The sequence below is a fragment of the Drosophila eugracilis genome, unplaced genomic scaffold (genome assembly GCF_018153835.1).
Source record: "Drosophila eugracilis isolate 14026-0451.02 unplaced genomic scaffold, ASM1815383v1 contig_353, whole genome shotgun sequence".
NCBI lineage: Eukaryota > Metazoa > Arthropoda > Insecta > Diptera > Drosophilidae > Drosophila > Drosophila eugracilis.
In genome coordinates, this window is record NW_024573209.1 from 2,392,635 (window position 1) to 2,410,405 (window position 17,771).

The following is a 17,771-nucleotide window of genomic DNA, read 5'->3' on the forward strand; positions in this document are numbered from 1 at the left end:
AACTCCCAAGAACACACCGAATTTTTTGCCAGTCTCGTTTTTTTTGCCTAACCCTCCTTTTGGTCTATTTCTATGCTTGGTTGCTTTTAGCCGGATTTTTTGTTTTCCCAGGTTATCTGCGAGCTGAAGTGCGAATGAGTAGGGCAGGACAGCTGTTGGAGATGGCTGCGTGAGTAAAAGTTTATTATATCCATAATGTTAGTAAAATATCATTTTCTAGGAACATATAAACAAGAAGTATAGGAGATCCGGTATATTTTTGGAAGCTTGTTAAAAATTAAGCTTTCTCTCCAAAATGTTTTTGAATTCTTCTGATATGAATTTGGTTTGTAATTTTTCACATATTATTTACAAATTAAAATAAATTATTTAAAAGTAGTAGTTCCACTTCCATCCCTAATTGGGGATTAGTTGTGAGTCCTGTATGTCCCTTTTCGCTTCATGTCTGCGGGTTTTCGGCAAGACAAATGCATTTGTGAGCATAGGCAGGAAACAGGGGCTGGGGCGAAGGAGAGTTGTAGCTCGCTAACTGGCTTCTGTCGGTGCTTTTTAGCTTTTAGTTAAATAAAACTCGATGCTACCGCCTTATATAACAGTAGACTTGCTATTTGCCAAAGTTTTTGGCACTTGGACTGATTGGTAACATATCGGACCTAAAAAGAAACGGTGGCCGAGACAGATATTTGAAAATCGATTCGATTTGATGGAGGATGGAGAATTGGCTTTACTAATTGCATTTGGACGGTGCAAGCTTTTACAGCTTGCGATGCCATTTTGAGATTGACACATCGCTCCGACGGACTTATCGCTAATGCCATGTTTTTGGTTCATGGCCTTTTCTATTTACTGATGCTCTTGGAGGTGCACACTAAAGGTATTAGTAAGTAAACTAATTAATAAATATATTGGCATTATCCTAACGCCTCCAAAATCAAAGTAAATTAAAACGTTTTGATCTCAGCACAAGATAAGGATATTTACAACTGTCCAATTCAAACTATCGATACGCTGCACTTTTTCTGTTTAATGCTAATAGAGTAACTAATCAAATATTTGTATCTTAAAAATATCCCTTATTTAGGCGTTTGCAAAAAACGCTTCAGCATTGATTGCCCACTGCGAAAAGTTAAATGGTTTTATCATCCAAAAGCTAATTTTTGCGTGCAAAGACTTACTTGCGGAGGTGGTTTTGACTATCGATCGGACTGCCAGCGCACATGCCATACCGTCCCGAAAAACAGGGGCATCGAGTCCGCAAAAAGCCTTTCAGAAATATTTAAGATATTGGAAATATTTAAGGAAAAACAAAGGCTGAAAAAGATAAGGACAACAAAATCCCCTTGGGCTATTCACAAGACTACTCCTACGACCACTCCTACGAGAACTGTGGAGCCCTTCCCGGAACCCACTCCGAAACCCACTCCAAAGCCTACACCCAAGCGCACCACCCGTAAGAAGATAATAATAAGAACAACGGGATTACCTGTAACATTACCAGGTAGTGCAGAGGTTTTCCTTACTACGAAAACCAAACTTAATAAGCCTCCGAAACCGAAAAAAACCACACAAGGGGTTGAATTTGATGACGATGAGACTACATTGAATGGACATAACAAAGATATGCCTGACTTTAAAGAAAATGATTATGAAAAGAAATTCGATTATCATGTGAACAGATTACATTGAACAAAATTAAAAATTGTTAATATGGGATTTATGAAAAATAAATAACGTGCCTATGCCGTTTTCGTTTAATATTTCATGTGCCCTCTTGTCTTAATTGTATAAGGTGTGTATTAGCCACATTATTAGCTAAAGTTAAAATAGTTTCATCTTGTAAATATATTTAATATATTACTAATCATAAATAGTTACAGTTCCCAGCAATTTAGCTAATCAGTTGCTTTCAAACTGTTTTGCATACAAAGAAAGGGAAGGCCAGAAAGTGAGTTCTTCTCTTGTTTTGAAGAGACACAAAACTTAATTATGAAGCATTTATAGCGTGAAATAAACCTCCTGTTGCCTCTCAGGATAATTACGGGACACGGAACAACAACAACAGCAACATTAAGGGGCAGAGGTAACAAAAAAATGTCACCCAACAACAACAACAAATAACCGCAACTACTTAGCAACATTATACACTTCCGTGCCAGCATCAGGATCTGAAAAACCCACCCAAAACGTAATTATTGTTGCGGTAAATGCCACACCCCCCAACTGCCACGCCCCCGCCCTAGACCAAACCGACCACAGACCAGGCTTTTTAATTTCTTTATACAAAAAAAAGAAAAAACAACAAGAGTGAGTGACTTGCAAATACCCTATTTAGGTATAAAATTCTATTCAAATCAGTCATAATTTAAAATGCGAAAATAAATTTTAATTTAAATAAAATTAAATTCTGTAAATGGGAAGTAAAATATCTGAAAATCAGCAAACTCATATACCCCGACTTGTAAGCGGTACTAAAAGAGAGTTGGAAAGACAAACGGACTGAGTGGGTGCTATAGAGAGAGCGCGAAAGAGAGGTGTATATGTCAGCGTGCCGCGAAAATTAATCCATTTGCTGTGACAATGACTTTTATGCGGTTTCCAGCAACGCGGCGTTGGCCGCCGCCATCCGGAATCGCCGGCCAGGAAGCGACCGGCCAGTTGGCAAAGTCAAGCCGCAGGCCGAATGCGGGTGGAACTTGGTGGTAATAGGCAAAGGAAAAGTCATGGAAAAAAAATCTCCTGGGCGGCTTCACAATGCTGCGACATGTAAATATTTGGCGACATTTATAAAAAATGTTTTCGGACAGCCCCGAGCTTCTCTTTTCGACCGAACGCGAAGCCTTATCAAAGCAATTATCTCTAAGATGCCTCGTCGTCAACCCGCCGACCCATTCCCTTTTACTAACACAGAAGTAACTAACAGTGGAGCAAAGTTTTTAGACATTAAAATTCTTCTTAAATTATTCTTAAGCAATAATAGAAAGTTCAATCTAAACAAGAATTATAAAGGAAAAGTGAAACATTTTTAATACGTTTGTAGGAATTAAAATGTTAGTATAGTTTCATCTTAACTCCCAACCACTGTTCATCGCTCTGACAATGACAGTGACCGTCGTCTGCTTTTGTGAATTGGACCCTCCGCTGGCGCTGCCTTTGTTTGATTTGGAACAGTAACGGAGACAAAGTACATAACATTTCTCTTGATTTGCTCTATCTCTTTCCCGGGCCACCATTTTTGCGGCGGATTTGGCAAATGCCGAAAATTGTCAAATGTTGCGGTCAATTTGTGGGGTCAAAGTGAAGTGAAGCGAGACGAGGTTATTTAATGTCGGTTGGGTGTGACTGGGAAACCCTAATCTTTCCTTTTCGGGAAAACCCGAACTACGCTTTAGTTGCGTTTCTAGTTAATCAAGGTGTTAAGCGAGGTGATTGAATTTAAGAAGGATTAAGAAAGTCAAGTAAGGCATTAGTGAAAACCTTTTTTATTCTTTAGCAAATATAATTTGAAAGTAAAAGTTCAAATTTAATAAAGACTTATCATGTTTATTGGCAGACTTAAGATTTATACAAGATCGTTTAAATTCTTTTCACTTAAAATATATAAGATTATTTACATGAGCGGTTGTTGTAAGTTTGAATCCACTTGGAATGGATCAACCGAAAATGTTTTGCTTGATGGCAGCCCAAACTCCCTGACCCCTCTTCGGGATCAACTCATTTTCAATTTCCTTGTGATATTGCTCTCGGAGCAGAGGATCAGTAGGTCCCCAGTTCTTCTTAGGCGTAAATGCCCCACGGATCTTGGCTCCCAGAGATTGACCTGGATCTCGAATAATGGCAACAATCATCCAAAGAGGCAGTTGCAGAATGCCAAATGCTGTTATCATCCAGCCAATGCCTAAAAATAAAGTAAAATCACAGATGATTTCTTTAAATTTATCTTAGAAAACTCACTGTATGCCCAGTTTGGGTAAATAATGTTGTTGTACGTCAAGGGTTCATATGTTGCATAAAAGTAAATCAAAATAACCGTCATGATTAGCGGGGTTAAGATGCTCCAGCAGAGTCTCCAATAGAGACCCACTTTGCGACCCAACATGAACTCAATATCTTTGCAAAGGCGATCTGTGCCATAAATCCAACCAATCGTGTAGAGCTCAGCAATTCCCAGCACAAGAGCAATCATTGAGGCGCCGAAGAAGTCCACCAAAGTAAGCATATATTGGCCGCCCTAAAGCACTCATAAATATTATAGAAAATACTTAAAAAAAATCGATTATAATATATGCTTATTACCGGAGTTATATACATCAGTCCGATGATAAAGCTGACTACCGCTATTAGCAGAGAACACTGCCACTGCTTGAAATTGGGAAACCGATCCCGAATGGCGGTCACCGAGCAGGAGGTCATGGCAATATTGGATCCAATGCCCAATACGAAGAGCATAAGGAAGAATAGAACGGAGAAGATCTGTGGCAACTGCTTGAACTTGGCAATGGCATCGGGGTAAGAGATGAAGGCCAATCCAGCACCTCCTTTAACCACAGAGCCAATGTCATCAGTTCCAATCTCATGGGCCAGATGTCCAAGGATTCCGAAAATCGTAAAACCCGCCAGTAGAGATGTCATAGTGTCCAAGCCGGTAACAATTGCCGCATCTCTATGCACATTATGTCCGAACTTGTTAAACGAGGAGTACATGATGATGTTTCCGAAACAAACGGAGAGGGAGTAGAAGCACTGTGTTACAGCTGCGTACCAGACCTTCGGATCCAGGATCTTTCCCCATTGCGGCTTGATAAAGTAGTAAATGCCATCTATGGAACCTGGTAGTGTTACAGCTCGTACCAAAAGCACACCCATGATGACGTATGGGAAGAGGGCCAGGAAGTAGGATGCCTTTCCCGAACTCTTAACTCCGCGGCGGATAATAAAGAAGACACAGGCCCAGGCGACGAAGAGCCCGAGGACCAGCTCCCAGTTGGGTAGGCCAATTCCATCTTCGATATTTGGTTTCTCGTGCAGAACTTCCTTACTAGATGGGGAAATATATATAGTTAGCCAATATATCTCTGAGATAAGACCACCACCAATTGACAACAGTTAGACAAAACCATCACCCATTTCATTCTCATACGGCTATGACATTTTCTGTAAAGTTAACTAAGTGACTACTTAGGAATTTTAAAGATTTTATGCTAAGATTTAATGAGAAAAACCATAGAAAAACCTCAATATTTCTGATTCTATTACGTGAAAACCCGACATTAGTCATAAAGGCAGTCAGCTAGTGCATTTCCCAGAAAGCGTCACAGCCGCAGCACTTAGCACTTACACAAAGTACCATTCCGAACTGGTGATGACCCGATCGTTTTGTGAATTCATTGTGTAATTTTGGGGGCGCTGATCATCGCTATCCACTTGGGACCAATTACCCGCTTCGGGGGCTGAGTTAATGCAATGGCTACCCCATTCCGCTCGGCATGTGGCCCAGGGCAATGGGTTTCGGAATGATTCAATGAAATATCGGCCAATTATCGCTACCAGAGCGGCATAGTAAGTGCTGAGCATGAACACCTGGAACGCCTGGCCGGCTCCAACACCTTTTTTCCATTCGATTACAAACGAGTTACGGAAAGAAAGAGTTTAAACACAAATCAAATGAGATAGAAAAGAGTTATGGGAGAGCATTTTGATTAATTAGGGTGTGAATTTTCGATGACTAAGATAGAGAATCTTAATACATAATTCGGTTAATAGCGTTTGGGGTGTGGTTGCTTGGGGATACTCTTCGGTTGAGGGTAGTTAAACAAATTAATATTATTTGGAATTGATTTAATCACTATGATATGTTTGGTTGAGTAAATTTTAAGACTTTTAAGAAATAATGTTACTGGCAAGAGTAACTAAAGACTCTAATGTCCTTAAGTAGAGTTATCGAAATAAAATTAAATGTTATACCTGAAGAGTTAGTAATGACATTTAATGTTGATACTTTTCTACTATATGTTATTTGTGTGTTTATTTCTGTCGTTGAAGCTATCTCTGTTAGAGAAGTATTTAATAAGTAGAAGTAAAAAGTATTTATCGCGACTCTCGCGAGACTAAAGAAAACCAAGTTTAAGGGTAGTGAAAATGAAATTTTTGCATTTCGATAATAACACATAATTCAAGTTTAGGTCAAGGCCATACTTTGTTGTGATTGAGTGATTCAAACTGTTCGGAATACCGCCCCTTTACAAATTGGATGCAAGTATTGACGTTGTCAATTGTACTGCAAGTAGATGGAATCACTTTCTGTTTGGCTGTTGCAATCGCAACGCTCTATTGCAGAGCCATTGGCCCACAATTGATGGTAATAGGCGCCATAATTGCCGGCAGAGGGATGCGGTTACTCATTCAATTAGTCGCGTAATAAAGCGGACATTCCGCGCCTTTGTTCGCCTGGCCATAAACTTGAGTATGCCGCTGTGATTTCGAGTTCCGAGCATCGCGATAAGATTACCCACAGTGCACAAACACCCACACATTTTACCACTACCGAAAAACATGCCGCTGCAACACCACCAACCAACCAATCCACAATAACACAGGGCCCCGGGGCAACAACAACCACAGAAAGAGAACAAACCACTTACAGAAAATACAACTCGGCGGATGCCACCGGCTGCTGCTGGAGCAACTTTTCCATGTCCACCGGGCTGACCAACTGGGAGGTGTTTCCCAGACTGGACGCCACGCAGGAGGACTGCCACTCTGGCCGGCACTCGGACCATGGCAACGGTGACCGGAACGAATCGTACAGATAGCGCAGGGTTATGCCCATTATGGCCACATAGTAGGTGGTCACCATGGATATAGATATCACCTGGCCGATTCCGACACCTATAGTTGTGGTCGCGTATTTGGGACAGGCAGGCGAGTTGATGAACAAAATGACGATGTACTTTCTGCAGCTCGTTGTTGCCATGCTCTTGATTGTAAGAGGTTGTTTGATTTTTGAAGAAAACTTTAAATATTTTCACAAATTGGTTTTTAACTTAACTTATATTTTCACTTTTAAAGGTTACTTTACTTTAAAAACTTGAATTGGAATTTGTAGATTACCTCACAAGAGTATGACAACTTCGAACTGACATAAATGAAATCTGTAACGCTCTTACCTTTCATGGCCGGGCACAAATCGAATACCTTTACCGAGCCGCGACTGGAAAACTGGCCAATTACCATTTCCAGATAGTAAATCGGTTTGCCAATCAGGAACAGGACAATGAGATATGGAATAAGGAAGGCGCCACCGCCATTATCGAGGGCAGTGAAGGGGAATCGCCACACGTTTCCCAGGCCAACGGACATGGCAATGCAGGACATTAGGAACTCCACGCCCTTGCCCCAGGTGGCACGCTCCTCGGGCAATTTCCCTGCCTCCTGGTCATCGGAATTATCTCGCAGGGCAGGATTGTTGGCCTATGGAACGATGATTAGTTGACTCATGGATTATGTGGCTACCATTTCATACCGAAATCTCCACTGTACTGGCCGTACTGCGTCCATCGTCGCCCACAAAGGCTGGATTTAGGTGGTTCCTATTCGACGATTCCATATTGTCAAAGAAAATCCAACTGAAATTATTCGCTCTGTTAGTATCGAGTTGTGGTCTAGAACTAAGTGGGCACTTTTCGGGATGTTCTTTGTTGGAGCCGTATAACTGACAATCAGACTAAACCCACTGATCTTGGAGATAAGAAATGATGTCACTGTCACGAGCCAGATAAACTTAGATGTTTAGACAGATACAAAGAGAGAGGGTCGCTGCATTGCCCTTTAGATACTGAAATTATGGCACTTGTCTGGCCTTGATAAGAGGAATTTTAATGTTTTAATCCACTGGAAAATTTGCAAAAGAATTCTTTAAATTCAACATTTAAACAATGTTCTGAACTTATTCTTGTTGATATATAATGTCATGTAGCTATACTTTTATTCAAATAAAAGTCCAACAAAATATGCAAATTTGTATAATAAATAACTTTCGTTGCTCGAGTTTGTACAATTATTTGAATGAACTAAAGATAAAGACTTTTATTTGCTGAATCACTTAAACAATTTACACCTCGTTGGATTTACTGTGGCAAACTGTTAATTGGTGTGGGTGATAAAACTGGTAAGCCCGTGAGTGATATATAAATTTATATTTTATATTTGTTTGGCTACATTTGTATGCACAGAAAATATATAGGTAGCTATGTTTGAACTGGCCAACCGGTTGACATGAGAGCGAAATATTGACACGTCTCGTTTGCATTTATTTACAATTATTAATTTGCCGTAAAGGGGCACGTTTTTCGATCGCACTTTGTCTTGCCAATTAAATTTGTTTTGATTGTCTAAGACAATGCTATTTAACTTTCTAGGAAATTTCCTTTAGTACTTTGTGTTTTTCTTGTAATTAATGAAAAACTTTATTTCCATATAAATATAAAAGTTTTCAATTACTTAAAAGTTATTCTTTCAATTACTATCTGCTAAATTGCAAATAAAAATGTATTGAAGACAATAACATATACATATGTGATGAAGTGTTTGGTTGAGATAGCAGAATGTTTATGACTCAGAATACATTTTATAATTGGCAGCAGTTAGAAAAGATTGCTATAAGAGTTACATCGTACTGCAATAAAGATACAAAAAGTTACACCTTAGTAATAAGAATAATCAGGATAGATAACTTTCTTAGAAACTATAACATAATCGAAAACTTAGAAATGAGTTGATAATAAGTCTCCCAGACACACTCTTCAGCCTCTATAATATATTGAATATTTTTCTTAAAGTCTTCTCTCTGAGTACCTGGAATAATTATTTATGATTGACGTCTAAATCCGCAATAAAACATTTGCATTTATTTTATTTTTTGTTTTGCTCATTATCAAACTGGTTTTTGATTCTGCTTAAATATATTTCGATCTTAATGGCTGAGGCTGAGACAAAAAGTGATTTCCCCCGCCAGATGAGTCATGGCACTCAGAACTCTATTCTTTTGCTTTTATTTGACTTCTTTGGAAAAAATATAGAGAATGGCAGACGTGACGTCATTATAGTGGTGGTTATAAGCAGTTAAGTCTGGTTTCATCTTAACTTACACGATGTTGGGATAAGCCAAAAAGGTGTAAAGGAAATGATTATTTTGCTCTAATCAAATTATTATTTCATTTTATTTATCATTTTCCTGCATAGCAAGTCGTTTTACGCCCATATTCAAATGGATGATGGCATAAAACAAATTCAGATTTACTCAGTTTGGATCCCAAACACTTCAATCGACTACCGTCAGGGCATTAGTATGCAAAAACGTGTTTTTATATGGCCAACTTGTTGCGCTCACTGCCAAAACAAACGGTCGGTAACGATCGATAGACGAATCACCATTAAATATGTATGCATTCAGTGTTATGATTTTGTTACCCACGTTGCGTATACGTCATTATTGACATAGTGGTAACGGTGGAAAAGGTCAAACAAAATTGTACAAATTGTTATGCGCCTATGATGTTATGTTAAGACGATGCAACATATGAGCTAAAAAAGTTGCAATACATGAATATAAGCAGGAAATTTATAGTTAATTAAAAATAAAAGATTAAAGACACAAACAAACACGTTAAAAATAACGATAGTTATATCTTCTGTTAATCAAATTGAATTTAATATATGTAAACTCGAAATAAGTTATTTTTGTATAGATCTTCAGCTTTATAGACACGGCTGGCACAGCTTAATTTGCATGTTCACAACTTCCTTGAGCTGATTTATGGTGTCTTACCTGGTTTTGTTTCAGCTCTTCTTATACTCGATATTCTTCGTACGCTATGGGCTTTAACACCTTCACTTCGGTTCACTTCACTAGGCGACAATTGAGCTTATGCTGATTTGCAGGTGTTTTTTGTTTTCTGTTTTGTTTTCAGTTAGTTGTCGTTGATGTAGGTAAGGTACCTGTACCCAGGCGGCTTGAACCGCTTCGAACCGGCTGCAGTTTATACTTGTTTAATTAAAACTCTTTGCCCAAAACCAAGGCTGAATGCTCAACAAATGTAAAAAGTAATTCTTGTTTAAATACAATTGTTTTGGGAACAATACGATTTTTAGTGTTGGACATCTGCAGACACGAGATTTTGGAAAAGCTTCCGAGCTGAGAGGGTCGCATCCGAGAAACCCGTTATTATTGCAAGAGCCTTTTTGCCGCGAAACGCGTTTCCCGATCATGTGAGCCAAAAAACCAAGCCGAGTGCCAGCAGCCAACTGAATGAGCCAGGGCAAGGTTTCGATGGTTTTATTGTGAACTTGACTCTAGAGCCGTCGCTGTTTCAGCCATCGTTAGTGCCAGTAATATAGGTGAAAGCTTAACCTACAGTTTGATGAGTATTGGGTTCGGGTCTTTGTCGACTGATCAAGACGATATTTTGGTGGTTGACTTTGCTAAAGGTAAAATTTTCGTGAGGTTCATGTCTTGGTTAATGAAAAAATATATGATATTCGATCAGTTTCTATCTTAAAACACTTAAACAATATTTCTAATTAATGGGTATACATTTTTATATTTCGTATTATTGATTTTATTTATTTTTATTTATTTCAACTTTTTAAGGCACTTTCAATGCTAGATCTCAAATTACTGGCTTTAAGCGCCGGACTCCAGCTTTCTTTTAGCCCTGGGCTATGCACTTACACTTTTCTCATTACACACACCAAATACACACATACAGCCATTGTTCTTATTTGGGCAGTGGAAGCACAAGGAGCAGTAGCAGCAGCTAAGCAAAACAACACAAATTGTTATGATAAAAGTTTTTATCAAGTTTCGCTTCGTTTTTGTATGTCGTCATCGTCTTGGTCTTGGTCTTAGTCTGGCTATGCCATGCCGTTGATTTCCCCCATAAGATAGGAGAAGCGCCGGAGAGCAAGTAAGTTCTTCGTTGGCTAGCTGAGAAATGCATAAAACAAAGCCCCCAGGGGAATTTCGGTCGAAGTGAAGGTGGTGTATGGGGTGGTTTGTCTCATAAAATGTTAACTACTTGCAAAAATACTGCTAACTGGTAAAACTTTAAGCCAAAAATCATTAAGTCTGCAAAGAGCATTTTGCCGATGTGCTAGAGACCGAGACGATGGACCAAGGGTTCGGGGTTTACTGAGAAGTTAGCTTGTTTTATGCTAGAAAATTGGTTGCATGGCCATTTTGCGGTTCACTCTGAGCCACTGTGGAATTTTCCACACACCCTTCTCGAATGCAACATCCAGTGTTCTTCTCCTATTGCCATCTCACTGGGTGTCGGTTTTTGTCATTATGACTGGGACCTTGGGGGTGACAAAACTGGACCAACTGGCCAAACAGTCCACTCCTTGGAGCCCAACCAAATGGACGTCGCTATGTGTGATCTACCGCCCTTCATCTTTTCCTCTCTCACCCTTTCTCTCGGGTATACAACTTTTTAATTGCAATTAAAAACTAAGCAAAAGTCTTGGCTAAGAAATTGTTAAGTCTCTGGCTTAGTTGCTGCTGAACTTGTTGTTGTTGCTACCAAATTAAATGACGGTAGCTGAGACCGAAAAACTTACAGATTGCTATTTTTACTTTAACTATAATTTAAATATTGCAACACCACAAAAAGTTTCTGTCAAGAGGTAAGGGTTTAAAGTTTCCCAGTGGACATTGGCATTGGTGATAAAAGGTTTCGCCAAGGAAAGACTGAATATAATGACAAATTAAAGCTTACAAATTTGTAAATTTAATTCAAAAAGCAAAGAACTAATCAAGTCACAGTAAATATGATTTACGAAGGTTTAAAAATAAAAATCAACTAAAATAGGTTTAATTAAGGTAGCACTCGTTCTTTCTCAGTTGCCTTATTACAAAGTATGATATAACATAACACCATAATTTAATTACAGCTAACGGAGATCCCATTGTGGTAAGCGTTTATCCTTCCAAAAAAGAAGTGCGAAACTTTCGTTTATAATTTTTTCACCACTTCTGAATGCATTTCCTCTGAACTTGCTGTCTGAACTGTGTAACTTTCTTTTGGCAGCAGAATCTGCAAAGTCCAGGATATCCATGTCCAACCGCCTCAAAGGCTCCTTTGGCTTTTGTGGCCAAGTCAGAAATCATTTCAGTCTGTGCCCAATCTCCCTCTATCTCCGACTCAACCAACTCCCGGCTACTCACATGTTATGTGCAAGGTAATCTCCTTTATTACTGCGGCAACTTTGGCTGAGAGAAGGACGAGGTGCTCGGGAAGGGGCGTCGGGGCATAAAACAGGATTTCCAGATGCTCCTCCGGACTCCTCGCCGTCATTTTCGTTTACAACTTTTGCATAACAGCCAATGGGACAAACTGTGAGCATTACCCAAATGTTTATTTGCGGGCTCAAAAAGCCACGGAACCATAAAACAAAGTTTTCCTCAAATTATATATTGGACAAATCCCATAAATGTCCCAAGCCGAGCGCTAATTGAAAATGATTCTGGGCCACTTATTTTTGTAGTTCATTTTCGGGGTCGCATTAAAAGTAAATAGCTGAATAAAGGAAATGGCTTAATTTGCTTGTTAAATTGTCAATGTTATAGTAACTTTCAACTGACAGAAAAGTTCCATCATCAAACTGTATTAATCATATGCATTTTTTTAATATTCTCTTTAAAACATTTTAAATTCCTGTTTTTAATATACTTTTTCGTTCCTACTCTTATTGCATTATTTTTCACACATATTTTTTTTGTTCTTTTCAATTGGCTTTTGTTTCTTTTCCATTTTACCGTACGGCTTTAGAATTATAAATCATTTATAATTTCTATTCATCACAAAAGCATACTTAATATTGTAATAATTTAAAATTCTGCATCTTAAAAAATTAAAGAATATTTTTTTAACTGGGCGCCGATGATCAGCCCATCACTTTGCCTATGTACTATACTGAATGATTGATTAATCGAGACCACAGGATACATAAATGAAATTAAATTTCAATAAAGAAAGTCTAAAGAGAAATAAAATCACTGCTTAGACACCAAAAACGAGCTTGGAAAAGAAAAAAAATTTTAGAGCATAATAAGCACTGCATCAAAAGTGCCCGCGGCTTTTGGAGGACCAGCAAAAGTGGCAGGAGGAGATGCAGCAGAAAGCCGCTATTTTTCTGGCTTGTTTGACAATTGTTGCGGTTGGTGCATGGAGCATGGAACTCGGAACATGGCCGCCATTCATCGTCCGTTCGTGCGGAGCGCCATCCGGAAGCAGCACCAGATGCTGAACGTGACCATGACAACGATTCCACTCGTACACTGTTCAAAAGGATTTAAAACATTGGAAATACTTTAATATTAGTTAACCGTTTTGGGAATGTAATCATCTTCGAGCATATATTATTACTCATACGCAGTGTTGTCGTTTTAGTATTTCTTTTTAATTTTAGAAGAGAAGTCATTTGGTTGAGTAAAAGATTTCTAATCTGTTTTTATATTTCTTAATGCCTTCCATATCTTTGGTACTTCGTTAGTAATCAATTTCATTTCAGTAACAATCCCCGAACGATTGAAAATTCCCCAAGTGCAGCTTTGAATGGGAACCAGAGCCGTCGCACCACTAATGCTGTGCAAGTTGTTATAGCTGTTGTTCGACTCAAAGAGGCATGCAACGTAAGTTGTTATAGTTAGCTGACTCTTGTGGTGCGTGCAGTTCGCAAGTTTGCCGCTGCGAATTGGGAGTTCCTCAAATTCTCGGACAACGTTCCTGTCAAACGAATTGGTTCCACGAGGAGTGCGATTTCTCAGCTGAAAGTGTGCGTTCGCCTTTCGGGGTATACACACCCATAATTTCCCTCTTCCTTTAACACCATCAATCGCAATTCACCGAAACTTGAAAGGATTCCCTAAGGACAAAGGAATGTTTTTTTACTTTGCTTTTTTTTCGACTGCTTCCTTTTTAAGGCTCCTTTTCGTTTAATTGTTTTCGGCACGTTGAGTGTGAAAATGGAAATGTGTCTGGAAGGCGTTCAAGTTGTCAAGGGTTAAGAAGCTGGGCGAAATCCGAGCTCGCTTCGATGCATCGCCAGACTTTTGTCTTCTGCTGCCTTTGATGGGGCGCGCCTAATTAGCAACGGGCCGAAACAAATTGCTTGTTAATTAAATAACGTCAAAACATGAAAAGGATTTCGCCTTTTTGTCGTTTCTTTCACGCAAACTGATTCAAGTGGCATCGAACCCATTGACAGGCACTCAAGTCTCTAGTGGAAAGGGAATAAAATCATTTTGAAGCTGGCTAAGCGATGGGGAATCCGTCTTGAGTTTCATTTATTCGCCGGTAATGGGAAAATTGGGAAAAAGGTAAGGCACTCTTTTAGCTATATTTATTTTTAAGAATATTTGATGCATGGCAAAGGAGCCGGAAGATGCTTACTGCTCAGTAGCCATAAAAAATTAAAGGTTTTTTATAAGCATGCTAGTAAAATTTTTAATTATTTCAATATAATTTCAATATATAATTTAAATGATATAAGAACAAATATACTAAAATTAATGTTAGTACACAATTAAAGTATACGCCGTGTGCATTTTTCTTGAATTGATCTCCTTAATGTACAATTTTTTGAAATAGTCTTAAAATAGGGATATAAAGAGACTCGACTTAATCGTTCCTAATTACATTTCCACCAAGTCGAACTGAAAACTTGTGCCACTTAACTGGAAAAGACACCAACGTCTGCATTTGAGTGACCAACTTCCGTTGCCCCTTTTTGAAGTTAGAACTGCGAACCAATAAACTGCAATGCCTGGAAGCCCGCCTGCAAAAGTGGCTTTCGAATATGCGGCATCGAGTGGCTTGGTGTTTTGTCCGTGCTGCGATGGCGACTGCAATTTTATGTCAGCTGCAGTGCAATATGCAAAAGGAGGCGGTGCCCCAAAATTTCGTAAGCGTCCATTGTCGCGGGTCATTAGAGACACGCGATGCCTGCAACTAGTGCGAGGACATCGTGGCATCGAAACCGAAAAGGGTCTGGCTGCCAGAGGGTTAAACAGCCAAAGGCGAGCAAAATGCGAAAAGCAAACCACAATTGATGGTCTGGAAAATGCGTTGGACAAAGCTGAAGTTAGGGGAAACCAATTGTGGCCGACAGTCGCCCATCATTTGTAGTTTTAAGTGCCCAAAACTAAAATAAGGTATAAATGGCATTAATTATTGTCTTTCGGACATAGATACCCTTCTTTTAAATTATAAAAAGTACTAACATTCTATATAATGAATAGGTATTCTCTTACTTGTTATTGCCAGCTGAACAAAAAACTCTTGGAATCTCAATAAAGGAAAATAAGACCTGCCTTAGATAGTTTCCTGCTATTTTAAAATATTCTATTTTGGCTCCACAAGAACTCGATATCTTAAACCATAATATAAGATGCCCTTTTCATATTCCAGTACCTTTGTTATGCCCACATCTGTCGCTGTCGTTGCCATGAGGGTTTTGCTGTTATTGCCATTTGCGATGTTGTGGCTGTGAAGCAGCAGGTGCATGGATCTAAACGGTTTCCTATTCACTTTGGCCTAATGCGTGTATGAATGTTTGGGCGGGTGTGCATGGAACTCAATTCGAAAATACTTAACAAACATTTATTTGAATTTTTTCCCTCTACGTCTTCTTTTATTATTTGCAGCTCCAACTGCTTTCGCAGTTGTTGTAATAAAAATGCAAATAACTCGAACTCGAATGGGTTTTGGCTAGTCGTATGCAAAGTGCCAAAAGCTACGAAAATATCTCCCCTTTTTTCTATATACATATATGTGTGTATATTTTGTGTTTCGTTCACCAGCATGCACATAATTTTAATGCCAATTCAATTTAATGGTTCATTTCATATGAAAATTGTAAAAAGTCATTGCTGCTGCGGCCGAAAAAGAAGAAATGGCTAGAAAGGGGAGAAAACCAGTTCAAAATTTCTTCCAATATTTGGTTGCTGCTGTTGCTGCTGCTTCTGTAAATATGGTTGTAGCTGGCACTTTGGCATTTTGTCATGCGTGATTTTTAGGTTGGTGATTCAGGAGAAAGCAGAGGGCTTTTGCGGGGTTAGCTTGGTTTCCTCCATTGTGTTGATGCATCCTGGAGCCAGCAACGTATATTCATATTTATTTTTATTTAACTTATATTTTTTGCCCTTACTGAAGGCAGTTCTGAATGTAGGACACCATCGAGAAAGTATATTTTAACACGAGTTTTATATAAAATTTCTTATATATCAACGGCGAAACAAAATATTATTGTATTTAATATGTATTTTATTCCCTTTTTTAGGGTAGCTAAGGAAGTTTTAATGGAAAAACTCATTCCCTACATTTTTTTCTCAGTCACGTAATAAATATGCGAACTTGCATTTGCATTTTGATTTTGCCACTATTATTATTTATATAGCTACTTTATATATAGATCTAAAATCATTCAGACATGTATTTCTATTATAGATAAACATATTTGAATCGAAACTTCGCACACATTTACATGCTCCTCCTTCTCTTTGACATATTTGATTTCTTTTTGCATTTATTTGATTTCCATCCCAAATTATATTCAATTATTGTTTCTATGGCAGCGTTTTTGCCTCTGACATGTCAAACAGTTCTTGCTGGTCGATAAGGAGTAACATGAAGGACTAAGGGAATATAGGTTTTTTCTATAATATAATACTATAATACTAAATATCTGTGCAACCTTCTAGCTTAAACTTAACTAACATTACTTTAAAAATTGAATTGATTTTCTTAACTTTTTTTTTTAGGGAATATAATTAACATTTTAAACAAAATAACGTTAAAACGTAGTCATTTCTTAGATATAAGAATTTCCCCTTAACATAAATCCACTTATTCCTTAAGAAATTAATTTCCATAGTCTGGGTTGCTAGCACTTAATTTTTCTTTTAACAAATCATTTATGAAGTGTTCTTCGCAGAGAACTTTGTTGGGTTGAATTTTCCAATTTGATGCAGCCAAACAATCGTTACCCACATACACTCACATCCATCAGCCATACGCATATTTTCAGAAAGTTCTCGTCTTTTATTTTCTGAAAAACTCCGTAGAGGTCCTGTTTCTGAGAATCAGCAGCGTAACTGACGTTGCTGGGGTTTCCCAGCAATTTGTATGGGTCGGCCGTCACGGAGGTTGGGGGCCAGATCAAAGCAGCTGGAAACTACATTTCGCAAGTTGTGATTGGAACAACAGTAACCTGTTTTTTTTCCACATGTCATATCGGCACAATCGAAATAAAAATTGAGTAAGACGGAGAGAGAGGGAGATATGGTACAAAGATCCTTAAGGCTACTAACATGATATACTTAGAAGAATAAACTTTATTTCCATTATTTTTAAAAATGATGTAAAAGTGTTTCATTTTTCGCATCGCCCCAAGTCTGATTCTAACCAAACTACTTTAATGAATTAAAATTATTTTGAATCAACTTGAAAGGAAATCTTAGCTCTTTGAATCGCCGTATTATTCCAAGAATTTCACCGATTAATTGATACTCTTCCCCAAGGCCTTTCAGTCGCAAACATTTCAATTCCTTTTGATTTTCAGCCGGCAACATAAAACCCGCTTTTACATTGCGGCCTTAAAAACTTTAAATGGCCTAAGTAGGAAAATGGCTGGGAAATATGCGCCAGGCTAATGGATTCTTTTTTCTTTATTTTTTTTTCTTTTGGATAGGGATATTGGGAGCTCGTTGTTGTTGT

At 38.4% G+C, this 17,771-nt stretch overlaps 1 protein-coding gene across 2 annotated transcripts; it reads right to left on the reverse strand.

Moving 5' to 3' along the window:
• Positions 1–3,519: 3,519 nt before the first annotated feature.
• LOC108105864 (sodium-dependent nutrient amino acid transporter 1) lies at positions 3,520–10,286 on the reverse strand. Of its 2 annotated transcripts, none has more exons than XM_017212637.2 (7): positions 9,824–10,286; positions 7,520–7,622; positions 7,164–7,467; positions 6,639–6,885; positions 4,294–5,035; positions 3,952–4,228; positions 3,520–3,895 (listed from the first exon to the last, which is right to left on the reverse strand). In XM_017212637.2, exons 2-7 carry the CDS (start codon positions 7,601–7,603, stop codon positions 3,651–3,653), a joined length of 1,899 nt encoding a protein of 632 aa, XP_017068126.2. In that variant the 5' UTR covers positions 7,604–7,622; positions 9,824–10,286; the 3' UTR covers positions 3,520–3,650. The 2 variants fall into 2 exon arrangements, with proteins under 2 accessions (XP_017068126.2, XP_017068127.2); XM_017212638.2 differs by having other exon boundaries at positions 7,520–7,855.
• Positions 10,287–17,771: the final 7,485 nt, after the last annotated feature.